General features: G+C 39.1%; 2 protein-coding genes across 8 annotated transcripts in view; one reads left to right on the top strand and one right to left on the bottom strand.

Moving 5' to 3' along the window:
* The first annotated feature begins 169 nt into the window (after positions 1-169).
* On the top strand, positions 170-11,498 carry LOC306855890 (U11/U12 small nuclear ribonucleoprotein 25 kDa protein-like). Of its 4 annotated transcripts, XM_079394833.1 has the most exons (12): positions 170-597; positions 714-804; positions 876-981; positions 1,058-1,132; positions 1,347-2,111; positions 2,265-2,466; positions 4,285-4,401; positions 4,526-4,567; positions 4,682-4,829; positions 7,402-7,751; positions 8,569-8,916; positions 9,039-11,498. In XM_079394833.1, the coding sequence occupies exons 1-5, from the start codon at positions 559-561 to the stop codon at positions 1,402-1,404; spliced, it is 369 nt and encodes a 122-aa protein (XP_079250959.1). In that variant the 5' UTR covers positions 170-558; the 3' UTR covers positions 1,405-2,111; positions 2,265-2,466; positions 4,285-4,401; positions 4,526-4,567; positions 4,682-4,829; positions 7,402-7,751; positions 8,569-8,916; positions 9,039-11,498. The 4 variants fall into 4 exon arrangements, with proteins under 4 accessions (XP_079250959.1, XP_079250958.1, XP_079250956.1 ...); XM_079394832.1 differs by lacking the exons at positions 8,569-8,916; positions 9,039-11,498 and having other exon boundaries at positions 7,402-8,067; XM_079394830.1 differs by lacking the exons at positions 170-597; positions 714-804; positions 876-981; positions 1,058-1,132 and having other exon boundaries at positions 1,798-2,111; positions 8,569-11,498.
* LOC306855866 (myocardin-related transcription factor B-like) overlaps positions 11,445-21,828 on the bottom strand; it is a 38,805-nt gene continuing 28,421 nt past the window's right edge. For 3 of the 4 annotated variants that reach the window (XM_079394798.1, XM_079394800.1, XM_079394801.1), the window contains 6 exons: positions 21,044-21,772; positions 20,817-20,948; positions 15,472-15,600; positions 14,880-15,014; positions 14,206-14,263; positions 11,445-14,127 (listed from right to left, as the gene is read on the bottom strand). In XM_079394798.1, coding sequence (XP_079250924.1) covers positions 13,667-14,127; positions 14,206-14,263; positions 14,880-15,014; positions 15,472-15,600; positions 20,817-20,948; positions 21,044-21,772 — 1,644 coding nt within the window. In that variant the 3' untranslated portion in view covers positions 11,445-13,666. The remainder of the gene's footprint in view (positions 14,128-14,205; positions 14,264-14,879; positions 15,015-15,471; positions 15,601-20,816; positions 20,949-21,043; positions 21,773-21,828) is intronic. The other variant, XM_079394799.1, reaches the window with a different exon arrangement.

The following is a 21,828-nucleotide window of genomic DNA, read 5'->3' as shown; positions in this document are numbered from 1 at the left end:
AATAAACACTAATTATAGAGTATGTAATAATGTTATATATACCTAGAATTGTCATGAACTATATATATATATATATATATATATGTTAAATTAAATTATTTAAAATGTTAAAAAATTGCATAGTCAGTATCGGAAATATAACATAGAAACGTATGCGAAACTAAAGTTTGGTGCATCACAGAAATATTCCGACAGCGTGTTTGAAAATAATGGATTTAAAGCTGGAACGCAACAGAACTGTAGATCAAATTTATCAGAAATAACTTACCAGCTATGCCATAATTCCATTTAAATTCGTTAATGATTCAATAAACATGGAAAGAACCTGACATTTTTATGTCTCGTATTTCTGGATGTAACAAATTGCATCAAGAAGTTTCCGCTTGTTATCAGTTGAAAATATAGGAATTAAAGGAAGAAAACCTAAAGAATGTCGACGAGGATGAGTTTGAGGAGAAAACTGTTGTAGATGAAATTAAAGAAGAGCAAGAAGAAGAAGACGAGGAGGCATTGCCACACTCTGAATTTCTTGACATCTTTGAGGAAGGACTGGCTCTGATGGTCCAGGACCCTTTACTGTGCGACCTGCCAATTCAGGTCTACCATCAAACAACGAGTTCGTTTTAATAGAATTATACTGAAACAAGCTACATGTTTGAATGTATTCATAAGTTCTAGAATTCCAAATCTTTTCTGATCTTTTAAATGTGCAGGTCACGTTGGAGGAGGTGAACTCTCAGGTGGCTTTGGAATATGGTCAGGCCATGACTGTTCGTGTTTGTAAAGCTGATGGAGAAATCATGCGTGAGTTTTCTTGGAATCAGTTGGAATTGCTATACATTTGTTTATTCCAACTGGAGCAAATCTCTTCACAGCTATTGTGGTTGTGCAGTCTGCTACAGTTCTGGACCTCAAGAAATCCATTCGCAGATATATGGAGCTAAAACAACAGCGAGAGGGAGGTGTCAAGCACATCAGCTGGTGAGACATGAAAAAAGTATAGGATGTGATGTTGTATAGGCCTATGATTTTTTCCTAATGTACTTTCCCTGTTAAGGAAATATGTGTGGAGGACATTTCATCTGGTCTTCAATGGAGAAAAATTAGAAGATGACAAAAGAAAGCTGAAGGAGTGAGTCCAAATAATCTGTTGCTTTTGTAGAAATGTGTTAACTTGTATTTATTTGGTGCACACAGAAAGAGCTGATAAAATGTAAAAAAAAAAACTTGAATGCAATGTAAGTTGCTTTGGATAAAAGCGTCTGCTAAATGCATAAATGTAAATGCACCGTAATTGCTGTGCTTTGAATTATGATATGTTTTGATTGCGTTTCCTCTGTCCTCAGCTACGGGATCAGGAACAGAGATGAAGTGACGTTTTTGAAGAAACTGAGAAGGAAATAAACAAATTAAGTTCTCTTTAATGGGTGAAATTTGTAAATAATAAATAGACATTTAAATGAAATGTTCACCCCAAAATTTAAAACTCATCCCATGGTCTTCTGTACCAAATACTGTTCACAGTTATTAATTAATTAACCCCCCCCACCCCCATGCGAATGACTAAATGATAACTTAATTTTTTAAGGCTAACATCCTGTCAAGACGACACTAGTTAAAGCAATTATTCTAACAAGGAACTTAAATAGCTATTCTTAGAATTCATTTTATAAAGACTCCTTTTAGTGAGACAGAAACTCAAACTCATATTTGCAAAGATGCAAATGTGTGATAGTCCTCTATTTCGAAGATGCCTAGTTATTAACATGTATACATGGTCCATCCACAAAACAGCTGATTCACTGCAAGTAAATATATTGATTGAAATAATTAAAGCTGAACATGGTGAAAATGAGTTGTTTTCAAAAGTGCAATTTAATTCCCATTAATGTTGCTTTTTAAAATGCTTAATATTATACTTTCACCATATTTGCTGCAAAACTGTAGATATTTGTTCTCATGATGTGAGTTAGTAGTAAAATCAGGTAAACCACACACTTTAAATATTATGGACATGTTCCCCATACTGTTCTCCTACACTATGACCAGCTTCTTATTTCCTTGTTACTGCAATGTGAACAGCGACTGAAGAGACTCCTCCGCACACAAGGGTAATTATTAAAATATATATATTTTTTATTTGGTAATTGCACTAGGGTTGAACAGTATTTTTCATATCAGGAATAAACTCTTCTATTAAACAGTTCTTCTTGATTGAACGATACAGCTATAGTTCTGTTTTGAAACTTTTGATTCTATTTCAGAGTGGATGCTATATGAAGGTTTGAGGCTTTTGGAGGTTTAAGTGAACCGTCATTTCAACCCTCAACATGCCTGATGAACAGCTGACGAACATTTTTGAGGAGCTGAACCGGCTGTCCTTTCGCAGACAGGAGCTGATTGACAAACGCAATATCCTGGCAATGCTCATCCAGTTCAAGCAAAATAATGGCCAGAATGAGCAACGTGAGTCCCACTAGCTGGAACTACTTGATGACAGAAGCAAAATAAACAGTGAAAGACATTTACAGATTATTCATAAAGAATTTGGTTATATACGGAAATACAGTCAGGTCCATAAATATTGGGACATCGACACAATTCTAACATTTTTGGCTCTATACACCACCACAATGGATTTCAAATGAAACAAACAAGATGTGCTTTAACTGCAGACTGTCAGCTTTAATTTGAGGGTATTTACATTCAAATCAGGTGAACGGTGTAGGAATTACAACAGTTTGCATATGTGCCTCCCACTTGTTAAGGGACCAAAAGTAATGGGACAGAATAATAATCATAAATCAAACTTTCACTTTTTAATACTTGGTTGCAAATCCTTTGCAGTCAATTACAGCCTGAAGTCTGGAACGCATAGACATCACCAGACGCTGGGTTTCATCCCTGGTGATGCTCTGCCAGGCCTCTATTGCAACCGTCTTCAGTTCCTGCTTGTTCTTGTGGCATTTTCCCTTCAGTTGTGTCTTCGGCAAGTGAAATGCATGCTCAATAGGATTCAGGTCAGGTGATTGACTTGGCCATTGCATAACAGTCCACTTCAAAAACTCTTTGGTTGCTTTTGCAGTATGCTTTGGGTCATTGTCCATCTGCACTGTGAAGCGCCGTCCAGTGAGTTCTGAAGCATTTGGCTGAATAGGAGCAGATAATATTGCCCGAAACACTTCAGAATTCATCCTGCTGCTTTTGTCAGCAGTCACATCATCAATAAATACAAGAGAACCAGTTCCACTGGCAGCCATACATGTCCACGCCATGACACTACCACCACCATGCTTCACTGATGAGGTGGTATGCTTAGGATCATGAGCAGTTCCTTTCCTTCTCCATACTCTTCTCTTCCCATCACTCTGGTACAAGTTGATCTTGGTCTCATCTGTCCATAGGATGTTGTTCCAGAACTGTGAAGGCTTTTTTAGATGTCGTTTGGCAAACTCTAATCTGGCCTTCCTGTTTTTGGGGCTCACCAATGGTTTACATCTTGTGGTGAACCCTCTGTATTCACTCTGGTGAAGTCTTCTCTTGATTGTTGACTTTGACACACATACACCTACCTCCTGGAGAGTGTTCTTGATCTGACCAACTGTTGTGAAGGGTGTTTTCTTCACCAGGGAAAGAATTCTTCGGTCATCCACCACAGTTGTTTTCCGTGGTCTTCCGGGTCTTTTGCTGTTGCTGAGCTCACCGTTGCGTTCCTTCTTTTTAAGAATGTTCCAAACAGTTGTTTTGGCCACGCCTAATGTTTTTGCTATCTCTCTGATGGGTTTGTTTTGTTTTTTCAGCCTAATGATGGCTTGCTTCACTGATAGTGACAGCTCTTTGGATCTCATCTTGACCGTTGACAGCAACAGATTCCAAATGCAAATAGCACACTTGAAATGAACTCTGGACCTTTTATCTGCTCATTGTAATTGGGATAATGAGGGAATAACACACACCTGGCCATGGAACAGCTGAGAAGCCAATTGTCCCATTACTTTTGGTCCCTTAACAAGTGGGAGGCACATATGCAAACTGTTGTAATTCCTACACCATTCACCTGATTTGGATGTAAATACCCTCAAATTAAAGCTGACAGTCTGCAGTTAAATCTTGTTCATTTCGTTTTAAATCCATTGTGGTGGTGTATAGAGCCAAAAATGTTAGAATTGTGTCGATGTCCCAATATTTATGGACCTGACTGTATATAGCGATTTCTCATTGTATAGTGTTACAATATGCAAGGAAAAAACTAATGTTGCTTACACGAGGTCTTGTAACCGACAGAGTATTCCAGAGATACTGAAGAACTTAAAGAGATTGATGAACAGCTTAAAGTTCTCACTGAAAAAAAGCTTGAACTGGAGAATTTGCAAGAAAGTTTGGGAGGCAATAATTTAATAGGTATGGCACTTTGATGTCTTGAACAATTTTTAGGAAATATACTTAAACATTTGGAATCTGACCTCTGTATTTGTATTTGAAGGTGCAGTTCTTTTTTCATGTCCTTGTGTTTGTATCATTTCAGACACAACTGTTTCATCTTTAGAGAGTCTGCCACCTTTTCCAGGTTAGTAGGTTTTGACACTAGTTTCAGTGAAGGTAAGATGTGATGTTTTTTTGAGACAACTACGCAAATACAAAATCCAACTTCCTGAAAGCAGCTCATGTTTGTTTTTCTCAGCTCCGCAGGTGATTATGGATGTTGAGCAACTTCCTCGACACTCAGCACAGACACAGTGTCCGTTTTGTCGCCAGTATATAACCACAGACGTCACAACCAAAGCTGGCAGTGCGACTTATATTGCATGTCTTATTTCCAGTCTTTTTTGGTGAGTTGAACCGTCCTCTGATATTTTGCTTTATTTATTCTCATTTATGTCCAGAGGTGGGTAGAGTACCCAAAAACTGTACTCAAGTAAAAGTACTTGTAGAAATATTTACTCAAGTAAAAGTAATAGTCTGAGTAGTTACTTGAGTAAGAGTAAAAAAGTATCGGATAAAAAAAACTACTCAAGTAGTTAGTTACTCGCTACTTTGGATCATATACTGAATATAGTCTATTTTTATTTATATGTATAGATATTTAGATAACATTTATTTATATATATATATATATATATATATACACACACACACACAGACACAACTGCCATTCAAAAGATGTTTTTTTTAATGTAATTTATTTCAGTGATGCAAATGAATTTTTATCAGCCTTTAAGCCAGTCTTCAGTGTGACATAATCCTTCAGAAATCATTCCAATATCTTGATTTATTATCAATGCTGTTTTTTTCAGCTTTCTATTCATAAAAGAATTGTGAACAAAATGTCACAGGTTCCAAGAAAAGCAGCAAAACCCTGTTGAAAAACCAGCATATGCTGGTATAGGTATGTTTTGAAGCATGGGATGCTGGTTTGGGCTGGTTTAAGCTGGTCCTAAAATGGTCTGACCAGCTTAAGACCAGCACATGACCAGCACATGACCAGCACATGACCAGCATAAACCAGCAAAAGACCAGCATAAACCAGCATCACAGCTTCAAAACATACCAAACTAGCATATGGTGTTTTTTCAACAACACTGATAATAAATCAATAGAATGATTGCTGAAGGATCATATGACACTGAAAACTGGAGTAACAGCTGATAAAGATTCAGATTTGCATCACTGAATTAAATTATATTTTAAAGTATATTAATTAATGATTAATTATATATTATTTATATATGTATATAACCTCTGACACGGAGAAGAGAGAAATCTCCTCACATGAGTCATGACCGCTACAGAACATCTGAACATAACGAAATAAATGCATATGACGGATCTTCTTCCGTCTGTTCCGCAAAATGTAAACAAATGTAGCTTTTATTTCTGCAAGCGTAAATATTGTGAAAATATCAACATTAATTGTGTCTAAGCAAAGGCATTCCTCCTGGAACTAACGCGGGTTTGGCGGGTGTTCATTTCATACTCTGTGACAGCTTATTTAATGAATTACTTCTAGATTGTATTTAATGTATAAGGTACATTTACAAAAAAATGGTAATGTCATAGTGGTTCGTGTACTGTAAACGAATCTATAACGTTACCTGTGGAACCGACAGCACACGCGGTGCTCATCTAATGAAGATCTTCATAGCTAGCAAACCATAGCCTTTGCAGATTTGCTTTCAATTGACTGTAGATCCAAAGCCATGTCTTCAACGCTCTTAATGTTCATAAACTTTCTGTTATCTGAGTGAGAACCGCTTCAGCGTGCGGCAGGGAACTGAACGAATCATTCAAATTGATTCGTGAACCGATTCACTGGTTTGCCAACTGGTTTGATCGAGCCTTCGAACAGAATTGACTCAAAAGAATTAATCATTCGCGAACGGACATCGCTCGTTGCCCAGAGAAAGGTAGACGGCGCGTTTGAAATAAATTGAAGCATTTTTGTCTTTATTATTACGTATTGCATTAAGATAAAGTAACGAGAGGAGCGTCGCCCACAGTAACTAAGTAAAAGTACCGTTTTTTCACTAAAAATGTACTTGAGTAAGAGTGAAAGTACCCAATTTTAAATATACTCTAAAAGTATTAGTTACTCAAAAAATTTACTCAAGTGTAATGAAGTAAATGTAACTCGTTACTACCATAGACTGTAAAAAAAATGGACGTAGTGTCCGTGACGTCACTCGTAGGTTTCTGAAGAGCGTTTTTGAAGCCTAAAGTGGGCGGAGCCGTCCGCCGCCATCTTGGCAACGCGTCACCGCGCGTCACTCCCGGATGATCCAAAATGGGCAATGAGGCGGGACGTGGGCGGAACTGAGGTGCCTGGTTGCTGAAACCACGCCCGCCTACCTCGTCGACGTATTGGCGGTTGAACTTTTCCAGAGCTTTCCAACTTACTCAAGGTAAATTAACCTGAAACTACACAACAAAACTTCAAATAACTGAGGTAACGTGACGGCTAACAGACAGCAGATAGAGACAGCAACGTCAATCAACCTGTCACTCAAGTGGCCACGCCCTTAATTATGCAGAAGTTTAAGGCTTAATATAATTTAAATGGATGAGTTATAAAAAAATTCACCCCCCTCACAGTTGTCACGAAGGGCAAAATTAGCTATATAGACCAAAATAAATTTTTGTACCAGGCTGTAAACATGTTTTTTTCTACTGTAAAGTTGGGGATTTTAACATGGAGAGTCAATGTGATTGACTCCCTTTTGGAGCCAGCCTCCAGCGGCTAGTCGATGAATTGCAGTTTTAATCACTTCCGTGTTGGTTTCACTAGAGGGAGCGGGAGGTTGCCGCTTGGTTACTACCCACCTCTGTTTATGTCCACTATGTCACTGTGTGATTACTATTAAGGGTTAAACATGACATATTTGTGTTCTTGACTGTTTTTTGTAGTTGTATAGCTGGCTGCTGTGTCATCCCGTTCTGCATGGACAGATGCAAAGACATCGTTCACAAGTGTCCAAAATGTCGGAGTCACATAAAAACATGCAAAAAGCTCTGAGGAGTGGAATTTTTGAATCCCGTAATGTCAACTAAACTGAAAAGGTTGTTGGAATTGTTTCAGCTGGTGTCATCCTGAATGTTTTACAGGGGCATTCCCTATGGAATTACCCTTTCTTAAAAGATACAATATATCTGACGGTTCGCTCTTTGTGGGGAACTAAGCCAACTTTTCGGTTTGCCTTAACTTACCTCCAGAACTATCCATATCGAAAGGAAAACGTAAGACGTCTGAATCTTCTGTGAGTTTTCAGTCTTCTGGTTTGAACTTAAAGAATATTAAATGCCAAATTTGAATTTTGGGTTGAATATTTGCTAAAGCACTGAACACTTTAAGGTTGTACAGGATTATAAAAAAATGGAACCAAGATGCATTTAGGGTTTCAAGAGGTTTTAAAAGTTTTAAATCGTCCTTTTACAATTTAAGGCCTTAAAAAGATCTTAAATCAGAGTAGAAAGTCAAGATACATTTACTTGAAATGCATATGTAAAATTAAGCCTTGGAAAAACCGAAAACAAGTGAGTTTATGCTTACCACAATAATAAATATCTGCAACAATGTGGTGTAATTAAGATGATTTTTCTGAGCCTATTGGCAGATATTTAGGGGCCAAATATAGATAATGTCTGTAGATACTGATTGTATGCTTTAGTCTATGGCAGCACATATAACCGTGGTAAAAAGTTGTGAATTTTGGCACACATATTTCACAGACAAGGCTTAAGCCTAATCCTAGACGAAAAAGTAGGTCTGAGCTGTTTAAACCGAAAGAAACTTGCATTGACTGATCTTACAATATTTCAGTGCTTTTGTTTTGTCTCAAGATGCACAACAGTAATGTTTGTTTTTTCGAAGAAAGTTTATAAAAATTACTTAAATGTCCTAATTGAATTATGGCCTAATCCTGCCTTAGTCTAAAGTCTTTGTCTTTAACACAATCTCTCTAGCGCCACCAACTGTCCAAATTTGCACTCATGTTCATTTTAAATTGAGGGAATACATTTTTTTTTCCGTTAAAGGAAAATAAAAACCCACCAACGGTTCTTTTTTCCCCTCAGATTCCTTGGCTGAAGATGATCCGATTGCACCGTATAATTTCATTTTCCATAATGAAAATTTTCCAGACATTTTGAGTTTTCTGTAAAACCTACTTTTTTAAACATAAACATAAAAAGAGATCATGTTCATACAATGCTGACAAAACAACAACAACAACAACAACATGGAATTCAAGTTGATTAGCCTTGAATAACAAGCAAATGAATTCAACAAAAAGCACATAAAAATGGACGAGAGGCTATATCTATGCAACGCTTGTATATTCAGACCAAACTGTGTTAATGGTTATGACAACCATGACCTGAGGGTACCTGCACAGTTTTGGCACAGCGCCACCTAGTTGTCAGGTGATGAGATTTTTTTTTTTACATATTTGCTTATAACTTCTGAACAGTTCAGTCAAAAATCAAGACCACAACTGTCTCTGTAATTTTTGGGCAGCTGCTAACTGTTCTCTACCAACTTTTAGAGGACACAGTTCACTGGTTCGATTCAGTTCATCAGACTCTGACATACTCGGAGTAACAAATAACTCGGAGTAACAAATTCCACCAATTCTGGAGAGGAATTCATAAATCATTCAGACAGGTTAACAACATCTTCAAATTTCCGACTCTGTGCACGAATCACTGCACAAGGAAGAAAAACCGAGGGAAACAAATTTGCAACATCAAACTTTCTTGGAGGTTCAGGTGTCTCGACGACAACTGGGCTAGAAAAAACCTTACCACCAGCCAAATCATTGCGCAGCACAAGACCAACTCCCTCCACAGGCAGTTCTGAACGCACTCCCAACTCAACTTCTGAAACAAGATCAGAGGTTAGACAAACGGTGTGTAGTGGTAACTTAACCAAGTTCAATGCCATGTACTAAAACATCGGAACCAGTATACGTTACAGCAGAAAATGGCAGCACACTGTCCAAAATAATGGACTGAGCAGCACCTGTGTCCCTGAGAATTGTAACTGGTCTTAACTCAGAGTCAGCAGACACAAAGCCAGACATGAGAAAAGGCTGGTACACAGAAATGGAGTTCAACCTGTCATTATCCTCAGACGTCTTGACAAAAGCAACACTTTTAGCTTTCGTGGATTAATTTTTCTGCTCCCAAGATCTGCACTCCGAAATTAAATGGCCCGGGTCAAGGCAGTAAAAACATACACGCCTGTCTCCCATACATTTTAAATCAGGCTTGAGCAGACTCCGTGATTTTAACTAACCTACCCGCACCAAATCCTTTAACGGTATCATCAACGTGAGAACGATTTCTACCCTGGCGAACAGAAGGAAAAACACTTCGGTGCATCAGCACAAATTCATCGGTGATAACAGCAGCATCAGACAGCTTAGCCGCCTTTTTCTCATTTAAGTGCACAACAACATTCTCTGGCAAACAACTTTTAAAATCCTCTACCAAAACTAACTCTCGAAGTTGCTCAAATGTGGACACCTTACTAGAACAACACCATTTGTCAAAGAGATGACCATTCTCTCTGGCAAATTCTACAAATGTTTGTTTGGCTACTTTCACATAGTCCCGAAACCTCTGCCGGTACGCCTCAGGCACCAATTCATAAGCTCTAAGCACAGCAGTTTTAACAGTGTCATAATCTAATGACTGTTCAATAGGCAAAGAGGAGCAAACATCTTGGGCTTTACCCTCCAAATTACATTGTAGGAGTAAAGCCCACATATCTTTTGGCCACCGAAGTTTTACAGCTACCCGTTCAAACGTAGTGAAATAGGAATCTACTTCCGCTTCACAAAATTTTGGAACCAATTTGATATACCTACTAACATCAAAAACAGCTTCCCTTGCTCCATCACCAGGAGTTAAAGCAGCTGGAGCAGATAGGGATGTTGCCGGAGACCTCCCAGGCAAAAGAGAAGGGGTCACCGGAGCATTATCAGACAAGAACTGTGGAGCAGCCGACCTACACCCTCGTTCACGATCAATCTGTAATTCAAGCTCGTGCAATCGCACCATCTGATTATCATATTCCTGCTTTTTACCATATTGTTTGCTATATTTTACGAAAGCATTAGAGTACTGTTACGAAACTCTGTATTTGTCTTTGGTACCATGCCCTGATGGTACTCAAAAGTTTCAGGGCAACACTATATTAATAGAAATACTAGCTTTTGATTACACAAATGTCCTGTCTGTCAAAATTACACCACAAATGTCCTGTCTGCCATTTTGATTTTCTTTGAAAACCTGCTTCTCCTCCTAAACCACTGGCCTGATTTTCACCAAATTTGACTTGTAATCATCTTCGGACTTGCTTGTCAAGTAAATGCATCTTGATTTAAGGATGTTTAGACATTTCCAAAGAACATCACTTTTTGTGGTGTGATCAAAATGTACAGTAAAGTAATTTCCACATTCTAGTGTTTGGGAGCAGAGCTATTCAAACCTTAAGTTGTATTTATTTATTTTGTAAAATAAATTAAAAAGTAATGCAGGCTAGTTGAAAGCTGTACTTTTGAATTTAAGTACTACTAATACAAGCCATTCTGTGCTACATAGACATTCACATTTTGAAGACAGTGTTCTCTTCAGTTTATTCCTTAAAAGTTCATTGACTTGGTCTTAAAAAGTGTAAAATTTACCTTTATAAAATCCACAGAAACCCAGTCAGAACTTTAACAAATGCCTGATTCTGTTTGCATGTAGCAGAGTACGAGTTCTTAAGCTGGTTAAAAACAATTCTAAATTATTTTAGCTTGTTTTGTAGGTTCTGTTTTTATCTTTGGTAAATTGTCAAATGTTAAGTCTATTTATTGTGTTGTTAGCTTTGCTAAATAAGGTAATGTGGGGCCAGAACATGTTTGGCTTTCCAAAGGATAGAACTAAGTAATTTCAATGGTTTCAATTACAGAAACATTTTAATGATAAAAGGCTGTATATACAATAAAGATATGTACAAAGATAACCTCAAAACATTATTTACAGTTGCACAAATACATTTGTATGAAATGTATATTGTAAAATATATACACTGTGCAAAATCTGAGGCATACAACCTACATCGCACTTCAAAAAGTCAGTATGTTTACATATATGTGTCTTCTTTTCCTCTTCATAACAGAGCAATTACTCTGTTGGACATATTGAAAAAATGTACACAAACCCTAATAGTCTTTACAGGTTCATTTAAGGTCTTATAAGATTTTACTACACCGCGGGTCTTTTTTCACTCTAAAAAAAATACATGTAGAGCCATAAAATGTGTGATAAAAAAATATATGTGAGAACTGCATATATGCAGTAAAATGGTATGTTAAAAAAATGTAAAGCTTTGGGCCTCTGATAGAGACAGAACTTTGGTATCTCATTAGAAATTACATTTCTAAATATAGAAACACATTCTTTCATTTTGACAACATGTTTGGATAAGGAACTGATCGTCAATGAGTTCAGTCCAAGGTCAAGTAAGTGCACTATTTGGCATATTTTCACAGAGTGTCTAAACAGAAATCTGCCAAACACTGAAGAAAAACATTTCATAGTGATCCATCTGAAGGGAGTGGTGATAAGAAAATCATTCAGCCGTCCGTTTCAAACTGTTCCAGCAGATGATGCTACATGGTCACATTTTATATATATATAAAAAAAAATATTCTTACAAATAACAGGGAAGATGAGGTTTACGTATATTAACAGGTTTAGGCAATTTATCTGCCAGCTACCTGTATTTCAGTGGTTATGTAGGAAGAAGCTCAAATTCTGTGAAATACGGTGAATTTCAGTTCATCTACGTCCAAAAAACACATCAAAATCAAATTTGATTGAGCCCGACCAATCAAAATGCAGCTGCTCTCTGATGTCATTCTGATCTGAATATGAAAATTTTACTGGTCCTGTTTAGCGTTGTTTCCCTGGTCAAGACACACAACAGTGTCAGTTCAGACTGTAAGAGCTGAACCCTGTCCACTCTGTCTCTACTCTTTTGATAGGGATAATAATGGCCCCTAGTCAGGTGTTTGTGCGCCTCTCTCCCTCCCTCTCTTTGGCCCCATGCTGGGTTTGGTAAACAACCTCGCTCTGACCTCTCCCAGTCTATACACTGGATGATTTCGAATGTTTAGAAATTGAATGTTATTATTTAGCTGCCACAATTTCGAGTACCCTAATGCAACAGTTAACAGCTCATTGACCATGGCAGTTGAATGTAAATGAGCCACTAAACAGGTTCCTTCAATGAAGGTGACATCACATTTGTAACAATTTCCATGGCACAATGTCTCCATCACAATAGTCACATTTGCAAACTCTGTATGTTAAAAGGATAGTTCACCCCAAAATTTTAAGTCTGTCATGTTGTTCCAAACTCGTATGGCTTCTTTCTTCAACAGAACACAAAAGAAGCTATTTTATTGAAAGTTTCAGCTGGTTTTTGTTAATTGCATCAAGGTAATGGGGTCCAAAACTTTCAAGCCCCAAAACGGACACAAAGGTTGAATGAAATTAATCCATATGAAATATTTTGTATGATATTCAGTTTTAAGCCTTTAGGTTGATTGGGCACATGACATGCAACTTTCAGTGAGGTTTGACATTTAAAGTTGTGATTAAATGAAAGTCTTGTAAAAATGTAAAAGTTCTTGAAACCAAATTTAACTTTATTTATTTAACTTTAACTTTAAAGAAAGAGAGATACAAGTTTGGAATGAGAACAATACTTTGGCATTTGAACTTACTATCCCTTTAACTCTAAAACTACAGAGTTTCTGGACAACGCAAATAGCAAAAGCACTATGATTCTACTTGTAATCCTTACTTTCCCCAAAATATGATACATTTAAAATATGTTCTGTCTTAGGTAAGAAATTATACTTATCAGAATAAAACAAACAACAACATTATATATAATATAGGCCAGCAGTTTCAAAGGCTGCTTCAAAATATGAAAAGCAGAAGCTCACTGTCTAAATATACAGGTGAAAAAAAAGTCTCTCCACATTCTTCTTCTGCTTTGAAAGAGGTGTTGGTGACAATAACAGCACACAAACCTGCTACACTGATGCTACCCTATCAGTGGTTTGAACACAGATCTTTTCAGAAAGTCTCCAGTCTCCAACCCTTTGTGAGCTCAGTCCCAGTGTAACTGTAAATCAGTGGAGTCCAAGAAATCAGATGAAAAGACTGCAGCCGGGGAGGAGATACCAGCAGGACCTGGAATCGTAAGGTCCAACCACTCCATGTTGTCGAGGCCTGCGTCTTGCAGAGGAAGGGCAGAAGGCGGCGTGTCAGTGAAGGTCAGATCTGAAGTGTCCATTGGGGAGTGGGGCCGCTCCAGCAGCTGGTTTTTAAGCTCCTCCATCAGTCTCAGGGTCCGTGGCTCAGCGTCCACCAGCAGGGCCTCCAACTGGTTATCAGAGGCCAGGGCTACCATTTTGGGTGGAGGCGCTTGGGTTTGGTTGGGCGTGCGGGCAACGTGTATCTGCGGGGGAGGACGAGACAGCACTGTGTTGATGGGCAGGGTGGTGATGCTTGCTGTCACAGGAAGAAGTTTGTCCAGAGAAGGATCCTGCCTGGATAAAGGGGATATTTCTGGGAAAGCACAGACAATGGTTTAGTTATGGAAACCTATTGTGGCTGAAATCAAAGAGCTGTTTTTTCTTTTCTCACCTCCACTCTCGATCAAAACGTCAAACAAATCGTCCATGTGCTGACTGGTAGTAGGAACCTTTATGGAAGAATACAAAGTATCAAGACAACAGAAAGTGTTCAAAATAGATTACCAAGTGTGCAATATTAGTACTGTGCCCTTCAAATGGAGTTGGAAATATTCAAATTCTGAGCACATGAATGACAGAGGGAAGTCATATTTTCGAGTGGGAAAGTCTGTTAACCTAAAACCCCAGGGCATTCTTCAGTTTTTATGCATATGCCAGGGACAGGGCATGCGTACAGTATACATGACAATTTTCATTATCAGCATATTTTCTAATGACGTATTCTTGCACTAATTCATCTGTCCACAAGGTAGCACCACTATTGTTTCATATTTGAAAAAGAAACGGAAGAAATAGAACCATAACAACAAACTACTAGAGACGGTAACAACAAAACACACCAGCATTGATGAGTGGGTTAAGAAATACCCGTAACTCTAGGTTATACGAGTTTGAAGACATTTTTATCAGATATAACTTCTGGACAGAAATGTCACAGACATTGATCAAAGATGAAACTTTACCTATTTTTGTTTTGCCGCACACTATCAAGTGGTGCATACTTTGAAAGGCTATGTGTTTGGCTGTCAAAACTAAAGTATACTTTGGGCTTAACTTTAAAATTACCTGCATTGTGGCTTGTAGACCTCTGGTCTGTTTGACGGCCTCCTCATAACGGGGTGGGTCTTTGCTCTTTGGGCTGTGGTGATTGGGGAACGTTGATGGCTGAAGGATATAGTTGAGCTGACAGGGTGAGGGAGGCTGAACAAAACATATAACTTTCAAACTGTGTAATAGGGGTTACTAGGCAAAGTTCTAGAGTACTAGGCCAAATTTTATTTTTAAAAGTATACAAGAGGATCTTAGCCTAAAACATATATACATGCATTACACAGATATGAATGCCTTTGCAAACTTGCCACAACGATAAAGGTGTTCTGTTCTGATTTTATGACAGTTAGCTAGCAAGTTGTGTTGAAGAAGATGAAGAAGACTATTTACTCTCCCACTGTGTAGATAGTTTAATACCCAATATAGTGCCCCTTGTGGCAAAACTGAGAAAGCATTGTGTGCTTGTTTTACATTATGAGTTTTAAACCATTTTTAAGTGCATCAGCGCTTGAAAAGTAGCTTGTGCTTGATAGGAGAATTTGTGTTCATGTACTTGTGTATGCCGAGTATGTTTCAGGATGTAACAGAGTTCAACAGTTTGTCTTACTTTGTTAGTAGGTCCATTTGTGTGTCTGGGCGAGTTGTTGAGGAAGAACTGGGGCATGTCTGCCATGGGCTGGCTCTGGTTCTGTCTGTACTCAAACCCAGAAGACGAGCTTCCACACAGGGGTAAAGCCTGTAAACACATGCAGCAGGAGGCAGTTTTATGCCCAGTGCACTTTGTAAGAAAATCTGTGTATATCACTCTGTAAACAGAGGCCTCTTGTCCTCGAACCAACTCTCTGTCTTAGTGATAAGTGCTCTTTCTGATTTTCTCTGTACTCTCTACTTCTGTCACCTATCCTGCGTTTGATGTAGTTGAGAGCGTAATGTATCACCTGAACTCAACTGCTATTGCCAGGGCAACATCAGAGATAAGCAAAGAACATGTTGCAGGCCTCAGAAAGGCTTTCCATTTCAACCTACGTGCCAAATCAGAGAGAAATGTGTCTGGGCCTTGTCATCACAATAGTGAGCTGAACTGGATTTATGAAGTGCGGGAACATTAAAAGCAAAAGGAAAGGTTAAGATCTACAAGCACCCTAGAGTATACATGCATAACAAACAGATCATATGGTGTATTCCTTTCTAACTGTTGTATTAATGTTTCTATTTGACTGCAAAGTAAAATATCATTATTTGTGATTTGTGCTGTCTTTTCAATTAGAATTGTGCATAATGGATATCGTAATTACCTTGTATGACTTAAGTAGCTCATTTAGCTCATATATTGCCCTGTGTCTGGGATGAAAAGATGCGCTTTAACACGCCACAAAGACTACAGCCAATGGTTAACCAGCACATATGTTCTGAGCCTGCTTGAGAGGAAATTACTCTGTATTAGCCATTCCAAAAGGGAAACCGCAAGAACTGCATACAAAGCCTCCAATTTGCTTGTTTTCATCCCTTCTGTTTTTCTTCTTGTTTGCGAATACGTGATTTTCAAAGTTGTCGGATCGCTGTTCTTCTCACACTGCACGACTGTCTGGGGAAGCATCTAGTTGCTGTTGTGTGTATACTACATGACGGATTAGGCAACATTAATTTTCAATAGGAAGAGTCACTGACAACTCTGGTTGTGAAATGTAGTTTGTAGCAAGGCAAACACACGCGAGAATTGATACAGGAAATAACGCGTTCACGTGAGAGACAAGCGTTCTCGCACAAGCATGGATTTATTCCTGTCAAAAATGGTAGCCCGCAAAAAGCCTGAAAACCACGACATCTGTGCACTGATATGCAGTGAAAAATAAAAAAATAAAGAAGTATATGAACGAGAGAATGGTTGCTTCCTGACCCCTCCCCCTGAACTTTCCTTTCCGTTGCCCTGTATTCTGCTCTCTCATTGGCTGTATGTCACTGCCAATGTCATTTTCAAAAAACACATTTCGCCGACCAGATATTTGGCATGGCAAATATCTCACGGGCATCAGTGATGCATCAATGCTTCTCTCAGATCACGCACACTACGTGATTGTTGCTCTCATGAACGAGCACCGATCTGCCTCTGATTTCGGGCATTTGTTGGCAATTTAGCATTAAACTGTCGATGAGTGAAAATCGGGGCTAAAATCGTGCAGTATGAACCCATCATTAAGCTGAACAGCTAATCTAAATGGTCTCTCACTAATAGACTATGCTGCAAATTCAATATACTCAGTCAACAAAAAAGCTGCTCAATGACAGCTGGACATTGGCCGATGACCGTCTGTTGGCTTGGTATGGCACAGTCTTAGTTAGGGTGTCAGTTATTTGGATGTTCAGTAGGACTGCCCCCTAATAGTCGACTAACCGTTAGTCAACCAGAAGGGGTTTGGTCAACCAAAAATTGAGCGTTAGCGTTAGTTCTGGCAGGTCACGAGCGTCAAGCTTGTGTCAGCTGATTCTCAGCTGATCACATCTACCTATAGGAATACGACACCTATTGCGGAATTCCTATATAAGCTCTATTCAGTATTAATCAGCAGCTTTTCCCACTTGCTCAGGAGCAAATTAGACAGCGAATTCCATCTCTGTGGGAAAGCTTTCAATCAGGAATTTTCATGGGTTCGTTTCTCACAGAGTTCTCACCAGATTCAAGTTCGCGAACTTGAATGCAAATTCACCGCGATTGATATATGCTGATAGACTCGGAAGTGACTGCACTCGCAAGCACTGATTCTCACAACGATATATCATTGACACAGACTCTTTGCCTGCAATGCCCGCAATTTGCTGAAATTGTGCTAATGTGACTGCATCAACAACACTTTTACAAGAGATCTGCTTTCCCCGCTGGAAGAAGCAAACATATCAAGGAGGGCTAAAGCATCCACGTAACAACTGAACATTTAACCCTTTATTCATCTCTGAATGTCTTCACAAAGCCAAGCAAAGTTCTTTTTTTCATTCTCACTGCCTTATGCTATGTTGGCAATTATGCTACCATCAAATATTGCTCGTAGTTTAAGGCAGTTGTTCAGTAACATGTTTGTTTGCTAGGCATGCTGTTGCTTTAGGCTCATTGGTTGTATTTTGACACGCTGGTAACATTACCCAGTTAAACTTACCACCACAAGGCTTATTTTTAATCTGTTGTTTAAGGCTGTCTTGATATGAAACGGGCTTGCTGCTTAAGGCTCATCTAGTATTGGGAATTTTGTTTCATTAAACTTACTCAGCTGCTTATAAAGAAGAGCACCCCTTCGCTGCCTTCTCCTGTAAGGGGCTGCTGCCCCAGTCTCTGCTATTTCAGAAGGATATGCATCTTTCAGAATGTCATCAGTTGTGGTTTGGGCAGTTCTGGCCTATCGTTTGTGTTGGGGGGTTTATTATTATTGCTGCACCCTGCTCATTCATAACAGGCTGCATGGATAGGCAGGGAGTTTTTTGCCCAGAACAGAACCATACCGCCAAACCAAAACTTTATGCTAAGTATCTATCATTTTGACAATAGTGGTCCTGACAATTTTATTAGTCGCAGAAAAGAAAAAAAAAAATCCTGAAAGTCACACAGATAATTAACGGCTCGTCTATGATAATATAGTACATCGGGCAGGACATTCAAACACTCGCCTATCATCGACCTCAAATATGGCTTATCATCTGAAATATGTTAAGTAGCAGCAACTTTACATGGCCGCTCAATCTAATGTTAACCTAGAGAAATGTGTGCTGTTTAAGTGTCTGTGTGGAGTGCGGAAGCTGAACAGTAGCGCGCTCACTGCAGGACAGATGGAGGTGCCGGTGCGTTCACTTGCTCTTAAAATTTTTCCATCATTTTTGCTCATACAGATAAGAGTAATACAGCTTATGAATCTGTAAAGATGCTACATTTATTTGTGTGCACTCATTGGGCCTCATTCATGAAACATTTGTAAATATAGGAGTAAATTTGGGGTAATTTCTGCATAAAATGGACCTTCCCGAAAACTCTCCTCCAGTCGCTTCGTAAACTTCCAGTTTGATAGTTAAACATGCGTATGTTAATGAATTCCAATCATTCATAAATGGGGCGCTTGTGCACGTTCATTCACAATTAGCGTAATCCCTGCCTATGATTACAGATACGCAAATTGCGGTTCCAGGAAAGCAGTGGAATATTCTGGTCTACTATTCTCAGGTTTGGCTCCAGTATATTGCATAAATGCAAAAAAAGACTAATAGGCCATATGCATAACAATAAATATTCAATAACGTGTGTCCACCAAAGCGTTTGGTTACACTTTATTTTGATAGTCCACTTTAGACATTATACTATCTATAAGTAACTTTATAACTACATGTCAACTAATTCTCATTCATTTGCAACTACATGTCTACTAACTCTTGAGTAGACTTTGGTTAGGTTTAGGGTTAGTAGAATAAGTTGACATGTAGTTACAAAGTTACTTACTGTTAGTAGAATGTCTAAAGTGGACTATCGAAATAAAGTGTTACCAAGCGTTTTTAGCCAGCTGAAAAATGTCAGGCACTCTTCTTAAAACGACCAGCTGGTGGCACTTAAGAATGCTTTGGTGGCACAACGTTTTGGTTGCTGTGATTTGGAATATCCACGGCAGTAACGTATTACTAGGATCTAATTTTTAAGAATATTACTGAATATAAAAATGCAGTAACCAGCAATATTAACTTCTCTATTGTTGTTCAGCTGTTGTACAAGTAGGATGATTGGTCGGTGTAGTATTTTTTCCCCGCCCCTCCTCCATTGATTGGACAGCTGGGTAAAAAGTGACATTGACAAGTGCTGCGTTTACCCAAAGGCCAAAGCTAAACAATTTATCAACTCTCAGCTACAAACCCCCCCAAAAAACGGAGCAAACGAACTTGGAAAATATTACGATGGCAGTGCATCAAAATTCAGTGTCATCAGTTTGCCAAAAAGAACACAGAATGTTTTATGCACCATTTACACGTGGTAGGTGTACATTTCTTTCGTACAAACTACCATCTTGAAAATACGAACATTCATGAATCCGAAAATTTACGTCAAAACAGCTTTACAAACGATTTATACAAATTCGTTCTGCTCGTGTTTCATGAATGAGGCCCATTGTGTGCTTTTCATAAAATAATGAAAGCAACAAGGATGCTTTTTCTGCCGTCTAGGTCTGTGAACTTGAGCGCGAAACTCAGAAACTCTGTGTACACTTGCCTTGCAGACATAAAAAAAATATCTATAGCAAGTGAAATGTCTACTTTCAAATAAACTAATTCAAATGGATGAAAAATATTCTCAGAATATGTCATCTCTATGAAACCTGCATACAGGTGCATCACTACTGCGGAGATGACGAGTCGCCGAATTTCATCTCTTAAACCGAGAACAAAGAAAGCACTAGACTAGTTTATCAATGAATTATTAAAATGTTAATGCAGCCTCCTTCCTGTTTTTCCTTGACACATTCATAATCATTACTTCTGCCGGTGTGCCGTGACAAGCTTTATGCATGCGCTTGAGCACTTATTAGGCTATGTAGGCAATTAAAAGTCTCATTATTATTATTTAAAAGGTTTATTAACAAACGTGCAATCAGTCGACTAATGCTTCAAATGAACACTAGTTCAAATGACTACTAGTCGACCAGAAAAATCTTTAGTCGAGGGCAGCCCTAGTGTTCAGGGTGGTTGCAAAGACTTTTCTATAGGACTACTAAGGTGTTTTGAGTGCGCTGCCATGCAGCTGGTAGGGTGTTCTGCATTTGTGTTATGAATGGAACAGTTAAGGTTTGAGAACGGTTCAATCCAACAGTGGAAAAGCAGCTTATAATAACTGTGTCTCTAAGACATGGATCAGGACCCCTCTTCAGTGTCTACAAGGTCTGTTTTTCACCCATTTGCTTCATGTAAATCGCACAGAAGCGGTTTGCTTACTTGAGGTGGAGATGGTGTCTGATTTGAATGCTGTTGTAACATTGTGTTGTTAGACGTCTGTGTTTTCAGAAGTGGTGTTTGTATGATGCTTTGTGCCAAACTGGGCAATGTTGGTTGGAGAACGGTCTGTGCCTGCAAAAGGTATAGAGAAAAACTCCAAATAAGATATTATTTTATACATTTTCCTCACTGTAAATAGAACTGACATTTCATGAATGTTAAGAGACCTGTGTGCTGATGGGATTGTTGGGCAGGCTGATGGGCAGCAGGATTTGTGCGGCAGGGTGAGTGTTGATCAGTGTCTGCTGATGCAGCACTTGAGGGACTTGCTGGGTGTTGATATAGAACTGCTGGACTGGGGTGTGGTGCCGCCGGGCATGTGGCTCTTCCTGTTTCACACCTGTAGTTTGCCGCAGGGGACTCTGCTTGGAGTTGCAGCTCAGGGAGGCTCCGTTCTCCTCTTTGACCTGAACTGATGGATTGGGTTCAGGCTGCTGCCCTCCTCCCTGCTGACTCCTCTTCTCCACCTCCAGCTGCATCTTCAGCTCCTCCACCAGCCGCTGCTCCTGCTCCAGCTTACGCATGAGTTCCTCAATCTGACGCTCCTTCTCGTGAAGGCGCTGGTCTTTTTCGGACACCTTGATGTCCATGGTCATGTCTTCAGATGCGGATTTGAGTGGTGAGGTGCCTTTTGGTGGACGGGCTGGAGACAACGTAAATAGAGCTTTGGTGGGACTGTCTCTGCTGTCCTCCATACTGATGTTGGAGGCCTCAGGAGAAACGGGTGGAGTTGTGCTCATGCTGTCAGGCTGCAGAGAAGCTTTGGAGATGTTTGTATCTATGGCTGTAGCAGATTGAGAGCTCTCTTTGTGGCCCTTAAGCCTTTCTATGAGATCTGTTTTGGTGCCAGATACAGGAAGTCCTCGCAATTTCAACTCCATCTTAAGCTCAGCCACCTACAGGTTCAAAGAACAGCTGTACTTCTGCATACTTATTGATTGTGGGAGCAGGA

Source organism: Barbus barbus (genome assembly GCF_936440315.1).
Source record: "Barbus barbus genome assembly, chromosome: 3".
NCBI classification, from domain to species: domain Eukaryota; kingdom Metazoa; phylum Chordata; class Actinopteri; order Cypriniformes; family Cyprinidae; genus Barbus; species Barbus barbus.
The sequence above is the reverse complement of the archived record's forward strand: the minus strand, read 5'-3'. Positions and strand labels throughout refer to the sequence as shown.